This window comes from Hyperolius riggenbachi, chromosome 1 (genome assembly GCF_040937935.1).
Source record: "Hyperolius riggenbachi isolate aHypRig1 chromosome 1, aHypRig1.pri, whole genome shotgun sequence".
In the NCBI taxonomy this organism is placed as follows: Eukaryota; Metazoa; Chordata; class Amphibia; order Anura; family Hyperoliidae; genus Hyperolius; species Hyperolius riggenbachi.
In genome coordinates this window covers 113,019,237-113,038,401 of record NC_090646.1, presented here as the reverse complement: position 1 = coordinate 113,038,401, position 19,165 = coordinate 113,019,237, and the positions used below count along the sequence as shown (strand labels likewise).

General features: G+C 44.8%; 1 protein-coding gene across 1 annotated transcript in view; it reads right to left on the bottom strand.

Annotated features, from left to right (window-relative positions):
* The window catches only part of TBC1D19 (TBC1 domain family member 19), a 193,265-nt gene that overhangs the window by 117,970 nt on the left and 56,130 nt on the right, over positions 1-19,165 (bottom strand). The window contains exons 10-11 of the mRNA XM_068278357.1: positions 13,829-13,901; positions 3,857-3,895 (exon numbers count right to left, since the gene is read on the bottom strand). Coding sequence (XP_068134458.1) covers positions 3,857-3,895; positions 13,829-13,901 — 112 coding nt within the window. The remainder of the gene's footprint in view (positions 1-3,856; positions 3,896-13,828; positions 13,902-19,165) is intronic.

Genomic DNA, 19,165 nt, shown 5'->3' with positions numbered 1-19,165 from the left:
ACTGCCACAAATATGAATCAATTTTATTGGAATTCCACATAAAAAAAAACAACACAAAGTGGTGTACACATGAGAAGTGGAACGAAAATCATACGGGATTCCAAACATTTTTTACAAATAAATAACTGCAAAGTGGTGTGTGCATAATTATTCGGCCCCCATTGATCTGAGTGCAGTCAGTTGCCTATAGACATTGCCTGATGAGTGCTAATGACTAAATAGAGTGCACCTGTGTGTAATCTATTGTCAGTACAAATACAGCTGCTCTGTGAGGGCCTCAGAGATTGTCTAAGAGAATATTGGGAACAACAACACTGTGAAGTCCAAAGAACACACAAGACAGGTCCAAGACAGGTCAGGGATCAAGTTATTGAGAAATTTAAAGCAGGCTTAGGCTACAAAAAGATTTCCAAAGCCTTGAACATCCCACGGAGCACTGTTCAAGCGATCATTCAGAAATGGAAGGAGTATGGCACAACTGTACACCTACCAAGACAAGGCCGTCCACCTAAACTCACAGGCCGAACAAGGAGAGCGTTGATCAGAAATGCAGTCAAGAGGCCCATGGTGACTCTGGACGAGCTGCAGATATCTACAGCTCAGGTGGGAGACTCTGTCCATAGGACAACTATTAGTCATGCACTGTACAAAGTTGGTCTTTATGGAAGAGTGGCAAGAAGAAAGGCTTTGTTAACAGAAAGCATAAGAAGTCCCATTTGCAGTTTGCCACAAGCCATGTGGGGGACACAGCAAACATGTGGAAGAAGGTGCTCTGGTCAGATGAGACCAAAATGGAACTTTTGGGCCAAAATGCAAAACGCTATGTGTGGCAGAAAACTAACACTGCACATCACTCTGAACACACCATCCCCACTGTCAAATATGGTGGTGGTGGCATCATGCTCGGGGGGGGGGGGGGTGCATCTCTTCAGCAGGGACAGGGAAGCTGGTCAGAGTTGATGGGAAGATGGATGGAGCCAAATACAGGGCAAACTTTGGAAGAAAACCTCTTGGAGACTGCAAAAGACTTGAGACTGGGGTGGAGGTTCACCTTCCAGCAAGACAATGACCCTAAACATAAAGCCAGGGCAACAATGGAATGGTTTAAAACAAAACATATCTATGAGTTAGAATGGCCCAGTCAAAGTCCAGATCTACATCCAATCGAGAATCTGTGGCAAGATCTGAAAACTGCTGTTCACAAACGCTGTCCATCTAATCTGACTGAGCTGGAGCTGTTTTGCAAAGAAGAATGGGCAAGGATTTCAGTCTCTACTCTCTAGATGTGCAAAGCTGGTAGAGACATACCCTAAAAGACTGGCAGCTGTAATTGCAGCAAAAGGTGGTTCTACAAAGTATTAACTCAGGGGGCCGAATAATTACGCACACCCCACTTCGCAGTTATTAATTTGTAAAAAATGTTTGGAATGAAGTATGATTTTCGATCCACTTCTCACATGTACACCACTTTGTATTGGTCTTTCACGTGGAATTCCAATCAAATGGATGCATGTTTGTGGCAGTAATGTGACAAAATGTGGAAAACTTCAAGGGGGCCGAATACTTTTGCAACCCACTGTATATATTTATTCTACTATTGGTGGGTTTGTTTGAAGTCTGTACATAAAGATTTTCCGTTTGTACATGGAGTTATCCCACAACATTCGGAAGACATAAGTACCGTATAGTGAAATTCTGTATTCTAATCTTTCATTTAGCTATAATAATGTAGATTAGCAGAAGAATGCCTGTTCTGGGGACAGGAAGAATCAGGATAAGTGACGTAACCTTCCCTACAGCTCCTATAATGGAAGTGTCAGTACGAATAAAAGTTTGTTACCTTAAAAATGGTTTTAAGCTGCTTCAGAAGTGACAGTACCCAAAAAAATAAATGAAAGGATGATGCAAGTCATAATAAGAACCACAATTAAAAGATTAACTGAAAAATTTGCAGACAGCAAAACAAATGAAGCTTTACCCCAGGAAATGAGCATTAACTTGAGAAGAAAAAAATCATTTGACTTCTCACTGCTTATCCTGTAATTGCCTGACAGTGGTGTGCTCTGTTTCTTTCACTGTAATGATAGTTTATGTTCTCAGCTTTTACAAACAGCTGACTATTTCTGCTAAGTGGTTCACGGGTAGAATTTGAGTGCAAGGAAGAACATATGGACACCACCTTAGCGTGTACCTGAAGTATCATGTAGCATGAGATAAACTTGTGCATATATAGTACCAATCCAACTTTACATTTTTTTCCCACTGTTAGACACCATTCACCCTTGTGTGCCCGTGTCCCCTTGTAACTTTAGTGTCCCTCTTTTGTCCCCCCACATCCTCCTCTGTCCACCTGTGTCCTGTTCTTTCCTTCTTTATCTCCTGTATCCCCCTGAATCCTGCTGTGTTCTCCTGTGTCCTCTTGCGTTTTCCTCTGTCCCCGTGTCCCTTTGTGAATTCCTATGTCCCTTTCTGTCCCCGGAGTCCTACTCTTTCCCCCTAACAAAGGGGCACAGTGTCTCTCATCGCAGATGGCTGTAGCTGCAGAAAGGGGGCACCTGTGGACAGGAAGGGGTGCCTAGCGTGGCAGTACTGATTAACAGAATGTGTCCAACTTTACAATGGACCATACAGGCCATCATCAGCACACAGTGCTGAGCCTGGAGGGGGCACTGAGCGGCAGGAACTAGCGGGATACCCACGCAGATTCAGTGCTTCAGGGGAAGAGCCAGTAATTAGAAATGCTTTCTTTTGACTAGCGCCAATGATCCCGTGGGTGGAACCATGGCCCCATCATTGAGCCAATCACTGCACTTGCTGAGTAGAGTGATTGGCCCAGCCTTCCTTTCACAGCCTTGTAATTAGCCATTTCACAGACTCATTTACATGTCATTAAATATCTCATTTTATAATTCATCCCCACTGTGACTTACTGTCCATTTACATCCTACAAGAATGGTCATAAAAACAAACCATTGGGCCACCTCAGCAAAACTTTGATGGGTCCTCCAAATTTCACAAGCTCTTCCCTTTCTTCCCATGGTGACCCCTACAGCCCGGGGCCCCACCTGCCAGTGGACATATAACAAGTGTCACCACCACAACTCTCCTCTAACAGTACATGCACCATGACTTCCCTATTCATGGCAAGTGTGCCTAAAGAAACCCCTGGTATGTAGGGGGACGGAAGGTAGATTTTCGGACCTCTAAGGGCTCTTTCACACCAGAGCCCATTTTCCGTGTTTTAACGCAAAGTCTATACTTTGCGTTAACCAAGGTAAAAGGAAAGTCCATAGACTTTCCTTTTACCTTTCACACCCGACGCTGCGTTTCGATACGTTGTGGTACGACGCGTCCCGGCGCATTTTATCGTCGGGAATCGCCGTTTCCCCTTCGGGTTAATTAACTACTACCGCTGCTACTCAGAGTTTCCCGACGACACACTGCAACGCATGCAGGAGCCGTTCTCCTGCACGCTTTCAGTGTGTAACGGGCCTAAGGCTACAGGGACTACTCCTGCAAAAGTTACACCTCTGAATGCAGGGCGAAGTCAGGGGCCTGGAAAGGGGGAGGTCATAGTAAAGTCAATGGTCTTCCCCTACAGAATGCACAAGTGAATTAACTTGCCTCTAAGACCTAACTCAGAAGACGTTCTTTAATTTGCTCCACAATGCATGTGCCGCACCTGCCCTCCATTCCTAAGGCCAGGCAGGATTTCCTTGGCCCTACCGATCCCAAAATGATTTTTAGTAAAATTGGCTTTTGTGTACGTCATTTCTGTACAGAATCATATGCAAAAATGTATATATAGAAGAATCATTCCCAGAAGAAAGAGTACATTCCCGTGAGTGTTACTTACTTTTCTTTCCAATGCGAAAATGTTCATTTTCGAATAGCTCTGTAAATTAAAAAATTAAAAAAAAGAAAGGATGAACATTTGGCTCTTCTATTCCATTCTATCACACTGTTCATGTCAAGTATACAGCAAACAAGTTACAGATTTTAACAAATAGAACTTCAGTTAAACAACTAAATGCCCAGTGGAAATATGTATTGGTATGAACCCATTAGGGCCCGTTTCCACTACTTAGTGATGCGAATGCGGCTACCTAGCAGCATCGCATCACTTCCGCCGCCGGCCGCATCACTTCCTCATCTCCCGATGCGGAAGTGTATTGGAGGAGATGGGACGCGGCTGCAGGCGGATGCGGGCAGCATGCTGCAGACTCTCAGATCGCTCCCCACCGCTCCACACAACATGCACGCAGTGGAAACTCTTCCATTGCCGTGCATGTGTTTCAGGACACCCGCGGTGCGATGCGGCTATGTAGCTGCATCGCACCGCTCCTAGTGGAAACAGGCCCTTAGAAGTTTCAAACAAAATGTTTAGTTTGAAATCCCCTAAGCATTCTAAGCCTCTGCCGGCAAATCTTGTTTGGCTGCGCTGGGCAAGTGACAGGGAGCAGTTATAGTTACCGGTTCCGGACAGCTTCTTCTTTTCCTCCACTGGCGACTACAAAAAATTACAGTAGGTTGTCTCGGTCCAAATCACATCATATTGTTATGTCAGGCTTGGCCAGTTATCAGTTCACAGCTCAGCTCCTATGCCCCAATCTATCCCCACCTTCTTCACCCTATGTGGCGCGTCCCCGCTTGAACGGGAGGTGAGGAAACAACACCTGCCCGACTTCGGTTACACCCAGGCCTTGTAGGTGCAAGGTATAGGAGCTGAACGTAGAGTGAACTATGTAACTCACCAGAACCTAACAGGAGATAAGCAGAGTCCAGTAACAATCCGAGGTCATACACGTACAATCAGAAGTATCGAGGTACACAAGGAGCAGGCAAAATCAAGGTCAGGTAATCCTAGGTCGGTCCAGGCAGAGATCAGAGAATAGTCAGGGTTTAGGCAGAAGGTCGGTTCAGGCAGCAGGCAAAGCGTAGTCAGATTCCAGGCAGAGGTCGGTTCACAGGTAATCAATAAGCAGGAAATCACACCCAGCAAAAGCACACAGCCAAAGCTATCACGGGCAATCACAGGAAGCACTCAGCAGGTTTAAATACTTCATGCAACCAATCAGTGGTCGACCACATGCACACAGCAGCCAATCACACGCAGGCAATAATCCTGTTTAAGTGTCAGCTGAAGAGATCAGCTGACACAGGTAGCAATACATGTCAGTTGGGTAACTACTCAGCTGACTAACAAAACCTCCTGGCTGTATATTAGCTATAGCATACTGGTCAAAGTCATCGCCTCTGGCGTGAGAGGCCAGGGTTCAAATCCGGCCAGGGACAGTATTCATATTTTATATATTTATTAAAACCCATGTCAGTTGACTAAACTGTCAGCTGACACTACCTCTGTCGCCGCCTCAGACCATACTGTGGCCGAGAGGAGCGAAAAAGCCGCCCACCAGTATGCGCAGAGCGATCCCCAGTGCACGCATCACCAGCGGAGGATGGCCGTTGACATGCGGAAGTGGAGGTTCCGACGCAACTCTCATCATGAGCGGTCGCATTGCGGGAACCTCCAGGTGAATTCCTAACAGTACCCCCCCTCTGAGGAGTGGGCTCTGAACACTCAACACCTGGTTTATCTGGATTCTTAGAATGAAAATCTTTAACCAAATCATCAGCATGAACTTGACGAGCAGGTATCCAGCATCTCTCCTCTGGTCCATACCCTTTCCAGTCAATAAGGTATTGAAGGGAATTCCTAACTTTACGAGAATCCAGAATACGTTCTACTTCATATTCAGGACTACCATCTACCTCAATGGGTGGAGGTGGGGAAGAGGAGGAAATGGCATCACTGGCAGATTTCAACAACGACACATGAAAAGAGTTGACTATTCTCAGAGACTGCGGTAAACACACTTTGTAAGTCACTCTATTAATTTTTTCAAGGATAGGATATGGACCAATAAATCTGGGACCCAGCTTGGAAGAATGTTGACGTAAAGGAATATTCCTAGTGGAAATCCAAACTAGATCTCCCGGAATAAATTCAGGTTCAGGTGACCTATGCCGGTCAGCAAAATCTTTTTGTTTTTTACTAGCGATTTCCAAATTTTCTTTAACTTTATTCCATATGGATGACATATAATTCAACCATTCTTCCAAAACAGGGAAATTAGATGATGACCCAGACAATGATGCAAATTTAGGGTGACAACCAGTAACCACTTGAAATGGTGACAAACCGGTGGAGGAGCTAACCAGATTATTGAATGCAAATTCCGCAAATGAAATGTAATCAGCCCATTCCTCCTGATTCTCAGAAACATAACAACGTAAATATTGCTCAAGGGTCTGGTTAGTCCTCTCAGTTTGGCCATTAGATTCTGGATGAAACCCAGAAGAGAAAGACAGAGAAATGCCCATCCTGGCACAGAAACAACGCCAGAACTGAGCCACAAATTGTACCCCCCTGTCAGACAATGGTTTCAGGTATACCATGTAAACGAAAGACATGTTTAATGAACAACTCAGCTAATTCTTTGGCCGAAGGCAATTTGACTAAGGGTACAAAGTGAGCCATCTTACTAAACCGGTCTATCACTACCCAGATTACCGTAAAACCTTGGGACGGAGGTAAATCTACTATGAAATCCATAGATAAATCCGTCCAAGGTTTACTGGGGATGGGAAGCGGAAGTAAAGATCCACTAGGAGCCAATCTGGGAGCTTTACTGCGGGCACATACAGTACAAGCTTTTACAAATGCCTTAGCATCATTTATCATTGAGGGCCACCAGACAAGACGTGATAACAATTCCAGGGTCTTCTTTTGACCAGGATGACCAACACTTTTAGACTCATGGAATTGTTGTAAAACCTGCAGTCTAAATTGTGGTGGAACAAATAAGGTATGGGCTGGCTGCCCCGGGGGTGGGTCATCTTGAAAAGTTTTCAAGAGACTGGATAAATCCTCTGACAAGGTGGACCTAGACAAGGCTGCAACAAAACATTGGGAAGGGAGGATTGGTTCTGGAGCTTCTACCTTGGAAGAATGGACTTCAAAATTACGAGATAAGCATCAGCTTTGGTGTTCTTTGAGCCTGGCTTGTAAGTTATAATGAAATTAAACCGTGAGAAAAATAAAGCCCAACGTGCTTGACGAGGATTCAGTCTTTTGGCATTTTCTATATACTCCAAATTTTTATGGTCGGTGTATACAGTGACTGGGTGAGAAGCTCCTTCCAACCAATGTCTCCATTCTTCGAATGCCCATTTGACTGCCAGTAATTCTCTGTTGCCAATATCATAATTCTGTTCAGCAGAAGAGAATTTCTTGGAAAAGAAAGCACAAGGATGCAATCTTTCCGGTTTGCCTGCATACTGGGAAAGCACTGCCCCCACCCCTCGCTCAGAAGCATCAACTTCAACAACAAATGGGTATTGAATGTCAGGATGGATCAAAACAGGCGCAGTGCAGAAGGCCTGTTTTAAATCCTTAAAGGCTTTGATTGCTTGTAAAGACCACTGAGAAGGATCAGCCTCTTTTTTTGTAAGGTCAGTCAATGGTGCTACTTTAATAGAAAAATCTTTAATGAATTTTCTATAAAAATTAGCGAACCCCAGAAACCTTTGAAGTGCTTTGAGATCCTGAGGTTGTGGCCACTCTAAAACTGCAGATAACTTGGAGGGATCCATGGACAATCCAGAGTCAGAGATAACATAACCTAAAAAGGAAACCTGTCGGGTCTCAAAGATACACTTTTGCAATTTAGCATATAGACGATTTTCACGTAATTTTTGTAAAATTATTTTGACATGAGTACGATGTTCAGAAACAGAGGCTGAAAATATTAAAATGTCATCCAAATAAACAACAACAAATTTCCCTAGGAAATCTCGAAAGATGTCATTAACAAAATCTTGGAAGACCGCTGGGGCATTACAAAGACCGAATGGCATGACTAGGTATTCATAATGACCCTCGTGAGTGTTAAATGCAGTCTTCCATTCATCTCCCTGCCGGATGCGGATGAGGTTATAAGCTCCGCGCAAATCTAATTTAGTGAAAACTCGAGCTCCAGCCACCTGAGTAAAGAGATCGTCAATGAGTGGGAGAGGGTAACGATTCTTCACTGTGATCTTGTTTAACCCCCTATAATCAATGCATGGTCTGAGTCCCCCATCTTTTTTCTCCACAAAGAAAAACCCCGCCCCGGCAGGAGAGGAAGAAGGTCTAATAAAACCCTTCTCAAGATTCTCTTTTATGTAATCCCTCATAGCCTCTTTCTCAGGACCTGAAAGGTGAAACAACCTACCCCGAGGAGGTATGGTACCAGGTAATAACTCAATAGGGCAATCATATGGTCCATGAGGGGGAAGTTTGTCGGCCTCCTGTGGAGAAAATACATCTAAAAATTCCTGGTAACATACAGGCAATTGATTGGCTTTAACCTCAGTACCACGTAAAGGAAGCAAACTAATACAGTTTTTAAAACAAGTATTAGACCATGATGTGAGTTGAGCCGACTGCCAATCAAATGTTGGATTATGCAAGCGTAACCAAGGAAGACCTAATACGACTGGGGTGGAAGGTAAATCAAGCAAGAAAAACTTAATCTTTTCACAGTGACAAACACCAATTTTTAACAGGACTTCAGGTGTGACAGTTATAGGTTGGCTCAACACCAAAGGAGAGTCATCAATAGCTGTGACACAAATTTCTTCAGACAATGGTAAAGCAGGAATACCTAGGCTTTGTGCGGTAGTGAGGTCCATGAAATTACCTGCTGCCCCACTATCCACAAAAGCCTGACCATCAAAAGAATTGTCACTCCAGATAATATTGCAAGGTAATAATAAACGATTCTTATGAGGAGATACCTGACCGCCTAGGTGAGTTTCCTCGATCTCACCTAGGCGCTGGAGTTTTTCCGGCTGCTTTACAGGGCAGGAGCGAACCATATGACCTGAAGCTCCACAGTACAGACAAAGACCCATAGAGCGTCTTCTAGTTTTTTCAGCAACAGATAACTTAGAAGCCCCCAACTGCATGGGTTCTGGATCATCTAACCCATGTGGTTTTGGAGGAGAACCAGGAGGTGGCAGTACTGGAACTGAAGTGGACCAGTTAGGACGGAAGGAAGAAGACTTCTCCTGACGTCTCTCCCTGAGGCGTCGATCTATCTGAATAGACAATTTGATGAGATCTTTAAGTGTGTCTGGAATCCCGACCCTGGCAAGCTCATCTTTCAGTTGTTCAGAAAGTCCACGTCTGAATTGGTGCTTCAGAGCTGCATCACACCATGCTGTATCCCCTGACCATTGTCGGAATTCCGTAACGTACTCCTCCACAGGGCGTCTAGCCTGACGGAGTGACTGCAGGGCCATCTCTGCTGTGGTCCCTTTACTTGTATCCTCATACAGTTCAGCCAGTGCTTCAAAAAGACTCGCAGTACTAGAGAGGGCTGGATGCTGCTGATCCACCAATCGTAGTGTCCAAGCCTGCGGTTCCCCTTGTAACAAGGATATAACAGCTCCAACACGAATATTTTCACTAGCGTAAGTTCTGGGTAGAAGTGAAAAATGCAAATAACAAGCACTGCGAAACAGTCTAAACTTGGTTCTATCTCCCGCAAATCTTTCTGGCAAAGGAAGTTTAGGCTCAGGAGCAAGAGACACAGCTTGGTCCACTGGAACAGGAACAGGAACTGAGTTTTCGATAGGAATAGATACTGGAGCAGCAGGCGGAGCAGGAGTTGAGGGAGCTGCTGGATTGCGTAACTGCTCCTGGATTTGTGAATAGCTCCTTTGAACGTCCTCGACTGAAATCCGAAGTTGAGAGACAAGTTCACATAGGATCTCCATCTGGGAACGTTCCCCGTTACCATCCATCTTGGTAAAATATTGGGGTAAGTTGGCCCGTGATAATGTTATGTCAGGCTTGGCCAGTTATCAGTTCACAGCTCAGCTCCTATGCCCCAATCTATCCCCACCTTCTTCACCCTATGTGGCGCGTCCCTGCTTGAACGGGAGGTGAGGAAACAACACCTGCCCGACTTCGGTTACACCCAGGCCTTGTAGGTGCAAGGTATAGGAGCTGAACGTAGAGTGAACTATGTAACTCACCAGAACCTAACAGGAGATAAGCAGAGTCCAGTAACAATCCGAGGTCATACACGTACAATCAGAAGTATCGAGGTACACAAGGAGCAGGCAAAATCAAGGTCAGGTAATCCTAGGTCGGTCCAGGCAGAGATCAGAGAATAGTCAGGGATCAGGCAGAAGGTCGGTTCAGGCAGCAGGCAAAGCGTAGTCAGATTCCAGGCAGAGGTCGGTTCACAGGTAATCAATAAGCAGGAAATCACACCCAGCAAAAGCACACAGCCAAAGCTATCACGGGCAATCACAGGAAGCACTCAGCAGGTTTAAATACTTCATGCAACCAATCAGTGGTCGACCACATGCACACAGCAGCCAATCACACGCAGGCAATAATCCTGTTTAAGTGTCAGCTGAAGAGATCAGCTGACACAGGTAGCAATACATGTCAGTTGGGTAACTACTCAGCTGACTAACAAAACCTCCTGGCTGTATATTAGCTATAGCATACTGGTCAAAGTCATCGCCTCTGGCGTGAGAGGCCAGGGTTCAAATCCGGCCAGGGACAGTATTCATATTTTATATATTTATTAAAACCCATGTCAGTTGACTAAACTGTCAGCTGACACTACCTCTGTCGCCGCCTCAGACCATACTGTGGCCGAGAGGAGCGAAAAAGCCGCCCACCAGTATGCGCAGAGCGATCCCCAGTGCACGCATCACCAGCGGAGGATGGCCGTTGACATGCGGAAGTGGAGGTTCCGACGCAACTCTCATCATGAGCGGTCGCATTGCGGGAACCTCCAGGTGAATTCCTAACACATATGACATGATATGACATGTGATTGGAATCCAGGACACTGTCTCAGTGTTACAGCGCCACCCGGTGGTGGCCCTGTACCGCTGACATGGTCTCCTGGATCACAATCACATGTCATATCATGTGATAGGAACAGAGGAGACATGTCTAGTGTACTGGTTAAGGGAACCACCTTTGACATGGGAGACCGGGGTTTAAATCCTGGCTAGGTTCAGTACCTATTCAGTAAGGAGTTCAAGGCAAGACTGTCCCTAACACTGCAGGGTGGCCTCTTGAGCGCGTCCCAGTGGCTGCAGCTCGAGTGCTTTGAGTCCAACAGGAGAAAAGCGCTATATAAATGTGCAGATTATCATCATCAGAGCTTTCTGTTGGTGGCCTCTGTTCGCTGCTGCGGGCTGTTTTTTTTATTTTTTATAAATGTATTTATTGTTGTTTTTTTCCCCAATAAATCATACCTTTTTTTCCTATTTATTTTATTATACCGCTCCCTCCACCGGCAGCCAATCCCAGCGATCGGCTCTCATAGACATGAGCCTATGAGAGCCGATCGCTCTCTGAGCCTCCCAGAAGGGACAGCCGAGTGTCACGGCTGTCCCCAGTACAGCGCTGCCGTAGATCGCAGCACTGTACAATGTACAATGGACGGCGGTTTCGTCATTTAACAGTCTCCTTGCGGTGATCGCTGCTGGCGGGGATGCGCAGGCATTGGTGCTCGCTATCCCCAGCAAAGCACGCCCCCAGGACTTCGCGCAAATTAGCGGGGAGCGGTCCACAAAAGGTTATATGACCATTGTTGTGAAAAATTGTAAAATACATATTTATAAGTTGTACATTTCTCCCAGATTAAGATGCACTATAAATTACTTTGTCCCTATACTGCTGTCACTTACAAAAGGCATTACAAATTTGACAGGTTTTAGACAAGTTAATTTCCTCATGGGAGTTTCTCAAATCTCTCTATGTATATATATATATATATATATATATATATATATATATATATATATATATATATATATGTGTGTGTGTATGCTATCTAGCCTCCCTACTCACTTGCACTCTATTTTGGTTACACTGAGCAACTACTATTCAGTATGTGCATATAAAAATTGAAGAGACCCTACATGAGGAGATGGACTACCCCAAATCCTGTTAAATCTGACAGATTTTTATAGTCTATTGTAAGTGACAGCAACATGGAAAAAAGTAATTTACAGCGCATTTCAGAAAAATAGACATTTTATACATATGCATACACATACATTTTTCATTATAGTAGTCCTTTGAAGAACAATAGCCTGGGAAAGCTTGCTTATTTTTGATAGCCCAGCAAGAGATGTAGAAATGGCTTGCAGGAAGATTCTTAAAGGAAACCTGAGATAACACAAAAACAAAAAAAATTCATACATACCTGGGGCTTCCTCAAGCTCCATTCGGCCTGATCGCTCCCTTGGGTCTTCTGTAAATTCCCCTGGTATCTTCGGCAGTCGGGGCTTACTGCTCATCAGCGGCCCGGCCACGTGATCCTGCCGCCAGGAGCTCTCTGTGCCTGCGCAGTACTACTATGCAGAACTCTCCTGTCCGCGGGAGCGAGATGGGGGAGCGTATGCAGCCACACCGTGCATGCACCGACTTGTCGCAAATACCGGGACCCCTTACAGAAGATCCATGATGCGGGGGATGGCACCGAGGGAGTGATCAGGTCGAAAGGGGCTGCAGGAAGCCCCAGGTATGTATGAATTTTTTTTTCTCTCTTCTCGGGTACACTTTAAACTGAGACTTAAACATGCCAACTTTTCAGTAGTAGAAAAATACATTTTAAGTAATTTGTCAAATGGATTATATGCAGGGCATAAGCAATATTTGAAACTGATTAGCTATACTTGAGCTCACTTGAGAGAACTGTACACACCACAAGAATGGCACAAACGAATGTTAAACCTTTGACAGACAAAATATTTGCTGCCTGGAGTTCCCTTGGAATTTTGGAATAATTTTCACCATTCTTTCTTCATTGGCTGACCTGTATTAGTCTGGAGACATGGCATCTTACTAATCTCTGTAATGCAGAAGTATTCATGCACTGAAGAGTGCTGAGAGCCAAAAGAACACAAAGTGTATTCCACGGTGAAATTAGTTAATTTTAAAACATAGCAAGTCTAATTAGCGTGTACATAATCTCTTATAAATAGCTCTTGTCCAAGATACCAGGGTTAAGGTGACCCTTTGTGGATCCATGCATATGAATCCACTATTTTATTGTAAAACAAATGTTTCCTGAATGCAGCACCTCTAAACCCATTAGCATATTGCTATGGTAATGCGCAGCATACTGTATGTGTGTTACTGCAGTAACACTTTTGGTACTGATGAGTTAACAGGTGGTGCTCCCCCAATGTTGGTGAAGGTAAAATTGCTCTGTGCTGCGTGCAATCTTAACCGCTAGTTGTTTCATCAGGCCCTATGTCTGCTATCAGACTGCTGGGGAATAATTATGCAGGGTGGACCCTATGCTTTACTATGGACCCTTTAGCACATGTCCATTTCCACACTGTCCTGGTTGTCAACTGCATTTCTGTAATGCACAAATCACAGACCTGCATGACTTTTTTGGGCAGCGGATGCATTGCCACAGAATGGCACGCATCTGGCGGGACAGCCAAGAAATGTCGAACAGCATATCGGTACTAAACAGATGCATTGTCACATTGGCAAAGTGAAACTGGCCTTTAGGAAAAACAGGAATGCCATTTTGAACACAAATTTGCTCAGTAGGATCCTCTGAATCTAACATACAAGAAACCCTCTTGTTCCTGGACCAATCACTTCCTATCAGTCATTTTTATGGCTGAGTTTTCTCTTTAATGGTTAGAAAAAAAATAATGTAAAAAATTTACAGAATGCAGTAAAAAAACAAAACTAGAAAACCAGACTCAGGAGAAGACTTACCAGGTGGAACTGGTGAAGAGTCATCCACTCCCAACTGGCCTGTGTTTAGGTCCAGTTCTCCAAAGAACTCTCTCTGCGTTAAAAAGAGAAAATATTTACTTGTCTGCCTACCTAAGCTACAGAGTTATAACATATTCATTGTAAAATAAAACAATATAAGGTCAATTATAAACCAGGGTCTAATTAGTGTAGTTTTCAGTAGATTGGCTTCTATTTACCTGATGTCCTCTACTGTGGCATCACAATACATGTTATAAAAATCATATCACATGACACACAAGTGATATTTTAGAATCCATGCCAAGGGTAATAAAAGGTCTGCACTTTTGTTCAGCGTTCTATAGTCTGTGGCTGCAGACAAATTACCCTAATTCCAGAAATGTAGGTCTGACTCACTAAATAAAAGTATAGGGGTTGTATACGAGTCAAATCTAAATTTCCAATGCATAGAGCGAGCCACAGTGGACAGCATACTTTATAACCCTCCTCCCATCATCACCTTTTGCTTGGAAAAACACTGCTTTGCATAGCTTTCTTTTGATATGGGAAGGTTTTAGAGGCATCCATTGCCAGTGAGACACTGACATTTTTACCGAACAATGGCTGCAACACTGAGCACACTGAGTAATGTGTGACATGTCTATTTGCACCAATTTATCCAGTGGTAAGTGACACTTCACAGGTGTGAAAGTCCTGGCCACACCAATTAACAAGGAAAGGGCAGGGGAAAGACACTGGGCTGCAGTGCTTACTGGGAGGGGGAGTGGAGAATGGCTGCACTTAAAGAGAACCCGAGTCGGGAGAAAAACAAAATAAAAAAAACGTATTACCTGATACAGGGGCCTGCCAGATCAGGTAGCTTCGTTTACCCCTGCCCTCTAATGCTCCAGTCATCCTTTAGTTTCAATTTAGCAAAATAATGAGAGTGGCATGGAGAGGGCACAGAGGCATGCCCTTTAGATGGGAACAGGTTTTCTGTGTCCCATTTGCACCCACTAATTTGCCTTGGGAATACTTTAAAGCAAATCTAAAGCAAAAATAAACGTATGGGCAGCACGGTGGCGTAGTGGTTAGCTCTCTCGCCTTGCAGCGCTGGGTCCCTGGTTCGAATCCCAGCCAGGGCACTATCTGCAAAGAGTTTGTATGTTCTCTCCGTGTCTGCGTGGGTTTCCTCCGGGCACTCCGGTTTCCTCCCACATTCCAAAAACATACGGATAAGTAAATTGGCTCCCCCTAAAATTGGCCCTAGACTACTGTACTTACACTACATAATATAGACATATGGCAATAGTAGGGATTAGATTGTGAGCTCCTTTGAGGGACAGTTAGTGACAAGATATATATATATACACTGTACAGCGCTGCGTAATATGTCGGCGCTATATAAATACTAAATAATAATAATAATAAAAATGATATAAAGAACTGTATGTGTAGTACAGCTAAGAAACACAGCATTAGTAGCAAAGAAATGAGTCTCATATTGTTTCCAGTACAGGAAGAGTTAAGAAACTTCAGTTGTCATCTATGCAAGAGAGCTTCTCTGAGCTCTCCGACCCAACTAGCTCTGCTCTGTTTTATAATTTTAAATACAGAGTGTGTAAATTGCAAATATGACAGAATGATGCAATGTTATAAAAAAAAAAAAGCTGTACTGTATATCTGAAAATAAATATATGAAACTCTTTCCTTAGCTACTTGTGTTTTATTCCTTATCCGTACCACACATACAATTCATTATATCATACGTTGTTTTGTTTTTTTGTTGTTGTTTTTTTTCAGTGTCACTTTAAGAGCCAGGAAGGCTTAAAGGACATCCGAGGCCAAAAAGCCAAAAATCAATCTGTACCTTTATAATTTCAGAATCCATGGAGGACGCCATCCGCGCCCTCCCCAGCAATCAATTCTTTTTAGTGCCCCCAGGTCGGGTCCCGACCCCACCGCACGGGTCGCTTCTTGCTTCCACACAAAAGATGGCCGCCGAGCTGAGCCGCAGCTGCGCAGTACGCATGGCCTCCTCCAGCCACGTACTGGGTACTGGCATCCTCCTTAATGTACGTCGGGCATGCTCACATCACGTGATGTGAGCGCGCCGGGACCCAGTACGCGGCTGGAGGAGGGCTAAGGGCTGTGCAGTCGCACTCGCGGCCATGCGTACTGCGCAGCCGCGGCTCAGCTCAGCAGCCATCTTTTGTGTGGAAGCAAGAAGCGACCCGTGCGGTGGGGTCGGGACCCGACCTGGGGGCACTAAAAATAATTTATTGCCGGACGAACAGAGCGGGGGGCGCGGATGGCATCCTCCATGGATTCTGAAATGATAAAGGTACAGATTGATTTCTGGCTTTTTGGCCTCGGAAGTCCTTTAATGGCTGCAATACATTATTTAGTGCAGACCCCTCCTGGTCCCCAAGTGCAGCCATTAACTTTGTTGAGTAGACTTATACTTGATGTTACAAAGTAGAGATAAAGTAGCTGGCACAGCAGATGTCTGCGTTAGGGAGGGTTTCACCTTCTAGTACTGGTGCATAGGGTGTCACCTTTGTGTCACCTTTTGAGTGCTCAGATTTTTGAAGCAAGTGTAATATATCACACAACAAAAAACAGAAGAAATCTGGCACCGCTCCAAGGTTTTTTGATCTGTCAGTTTAATGTCCGTTTACATGCATACAGGACCATTCCATATTGCATAGTTAAATAAAATCTGACATACCCTATGAAATAACTTGCTGAGGGGCAATGTGGGAACAGCAGCGGCCTGCCTGACGACCGTTTCACTCTACGAGCTTCTTCTGAGACTAAAAATATACTCAGCAGCACTAAAAAGTCTTGGTGTTTCTTTAACAGTTTCACAGCATCAGAAGTTTGCTTTTCTTACCCAAGCCTCAGAAGCTAAGCTTCGCCCCATCAAAAAAAACTGTCCGGGCATTTTTCCCCTGATCCTGTGCAAAGCATGATGCGATTTCCTATGTTGTTTTTCTCGTTGCCTAGCAACTGGGAGGGATGATCAAGACACAGGACAGTTGGAAAAGTGTCTCATGCTCCCTGTCACCTCCTTTCAACCAAAAAAGATGGCTGCCCTCATAATATCAAACATTTGCCTGTTCTTTTAAAACAGGATGGGTAGGAGATTATATTACCTATCTATTTTATTTAACATATCTAACGTAACTTAAAGAGAAACTCCGACCAAGAATTGAACTTTATCCCAATCAGTAGCTGATACCCCCTTTTACATGAGAAATCTATTCCTTTTCACAAACAGACCATCAGGGGGCGCTGTATGACTGATATTGTGGTGAAACCCCTTCCACAAGAAGCTCTGAGTACCGAGGTACTTATGGCAGTTTCCTGTCTGTGAACCGAGGTACTTATGGCAGTTTCCTGTCTGTGAACCCTGTTACATTGTGGGAAATAGCTGTTTACAGCTGTTTCCAACTGCCAAAACAGCAAGCAGCAGCTACATCACTTGCCAGCAGTAAAAATGTCACCATGTAATAAATGTCAAAATATAAATCAGGGATTTAAAATATTTTACAACGGGCAAAAACTGACTAAATCATTTATACATAATTATTGTAAAAATGAAGCACTTTTTTTATTACATTATTTTCACTGGAGTTCCTCTTTAATGACAGTAGGTTTGTCTAGGTTGAAGTTCCTCTTTAATAAAATAGAAATTGCATCTTTCAGGGGAATAACTGGAAACCTATGGTAAATCCTGCAATAAATTGGTATGATGGTCTTTTCAGTCTAAGGCCCGGTTCACACTTGCGGTGGCCCTCCGGAATCGCCGTGCCGGAGCCGCACCGCTTGCAGAACGGACGGAACGGACGCACGGCATAGCAATGAAAGCCTATGCGTCCGTTCACATGCGTCCGTTCTGCCGAACCGGAGCCGGACCGGATCCGGGCCGGATCCGGACTCCGGCCTCCGTTCCAACATGCGCTATTTTTTCATCCGGCTCCTCCGGCAGCCGTATCCGGGGCGGAGCCGGACTGCACCATCCGGCCAATACAAACCAATGGGAACCGGAGAGCGCACAACACACTGGCTGAGAAATCCGGATGTTCTACCCCACTTCCTATGGGGATTGTTGCGGCGATATTGGATGGGGACACATGGGCAAGCATTCTGGAGTGGAGCAGCACAGCTGGATCCGGATCCGGAGATGTTGGCAGCATGTCGGAGGTGGAGGTGAGTGCTAAACAGCAGAGGGCCTGATTCCACAGGTCCCCCTTCTGCTGACCTCCCAGACCCCAAAATTTTTTTTGTTTTTAACGTAACTTTTGCCAAACGGATCCGGATCGCATCCTGATGGACACCTGATGCAACCTGATCGGATCCGGATCGGATCCGGATCAGAACCGTACGGTTCCGATCCGGATCCGGTCCGGATCCGGTCAGGTCATCCGGTCCGTTTGGCAAACAACCGCAAGTGTGAACCGGGCCTAAAAGGAAACCTGAGATGAGTAATAAGAAAGATCTGATACTTACCCGGGGCTTCTTTTCCCCCATGAGCACCGCTGCATCCCTCGCCATCCTCCCGGGTGGCTCCGTTTGGCTGCAATCAGCCCCGGTAATCTGGCTTGGTCGCAGCAGTTGGGCTCTTCTGCGCATGCGCGCCCGTCCTCTGGATGCGGATTGCCTGTGGATTTTGCCAAATGTGGCTCTGTGCATTATGGCCAAACATCTCCACTTTGGTCTTGTTTGTCCAAAGGATACTATTCCAGAAGTTTTGAGGGTTACTCAGATGTAGTTTTTTCAGACCTAAACCTAACTACCATGTTCTTTTTAGAAAGGAAAGGCTTTCTCCTGGCAATCCTTGCAGGAAGCAGTAAACACCTGCAGAATCTAAGATGTAACTCTCAGGATTTTTTGGCAATATCTCCATTCTCCAACCATTCATATGCAAGCTTTAATATGGTGCCTCACCTACCCCCCCAAAAAAACATTCCCAAATGTTGAATATACTTTTAAAATCAAATGCAGCAGCTTGGGGAAAGGGACTTGGGGGAGGGGGGGGGGGGGGGGCAGGGAGACCTTTTATGTCAACATCTCCTTTTCAGCCTGTACAGTCAATCTGTCAGAGAAGGAGGGAATTGGAGTAGTGCAGAAGAAGATGCAGGGTGGAGCCCAGCTCTCTATGGGTTTCTTGACACATGCAAATAGTGTAACTGGAATGACTTCCATAACACATACAGACAGTGTAACTCAAATTACCTACAAGAATAGAAGGGGGAGTGGGCATGATTATTACTATTGAGAATATGCTTCTAGCAGTCAGATCTATCATTATTCATGACCTGCTGCAGAGAATCACACAGTGTATACTTTTAA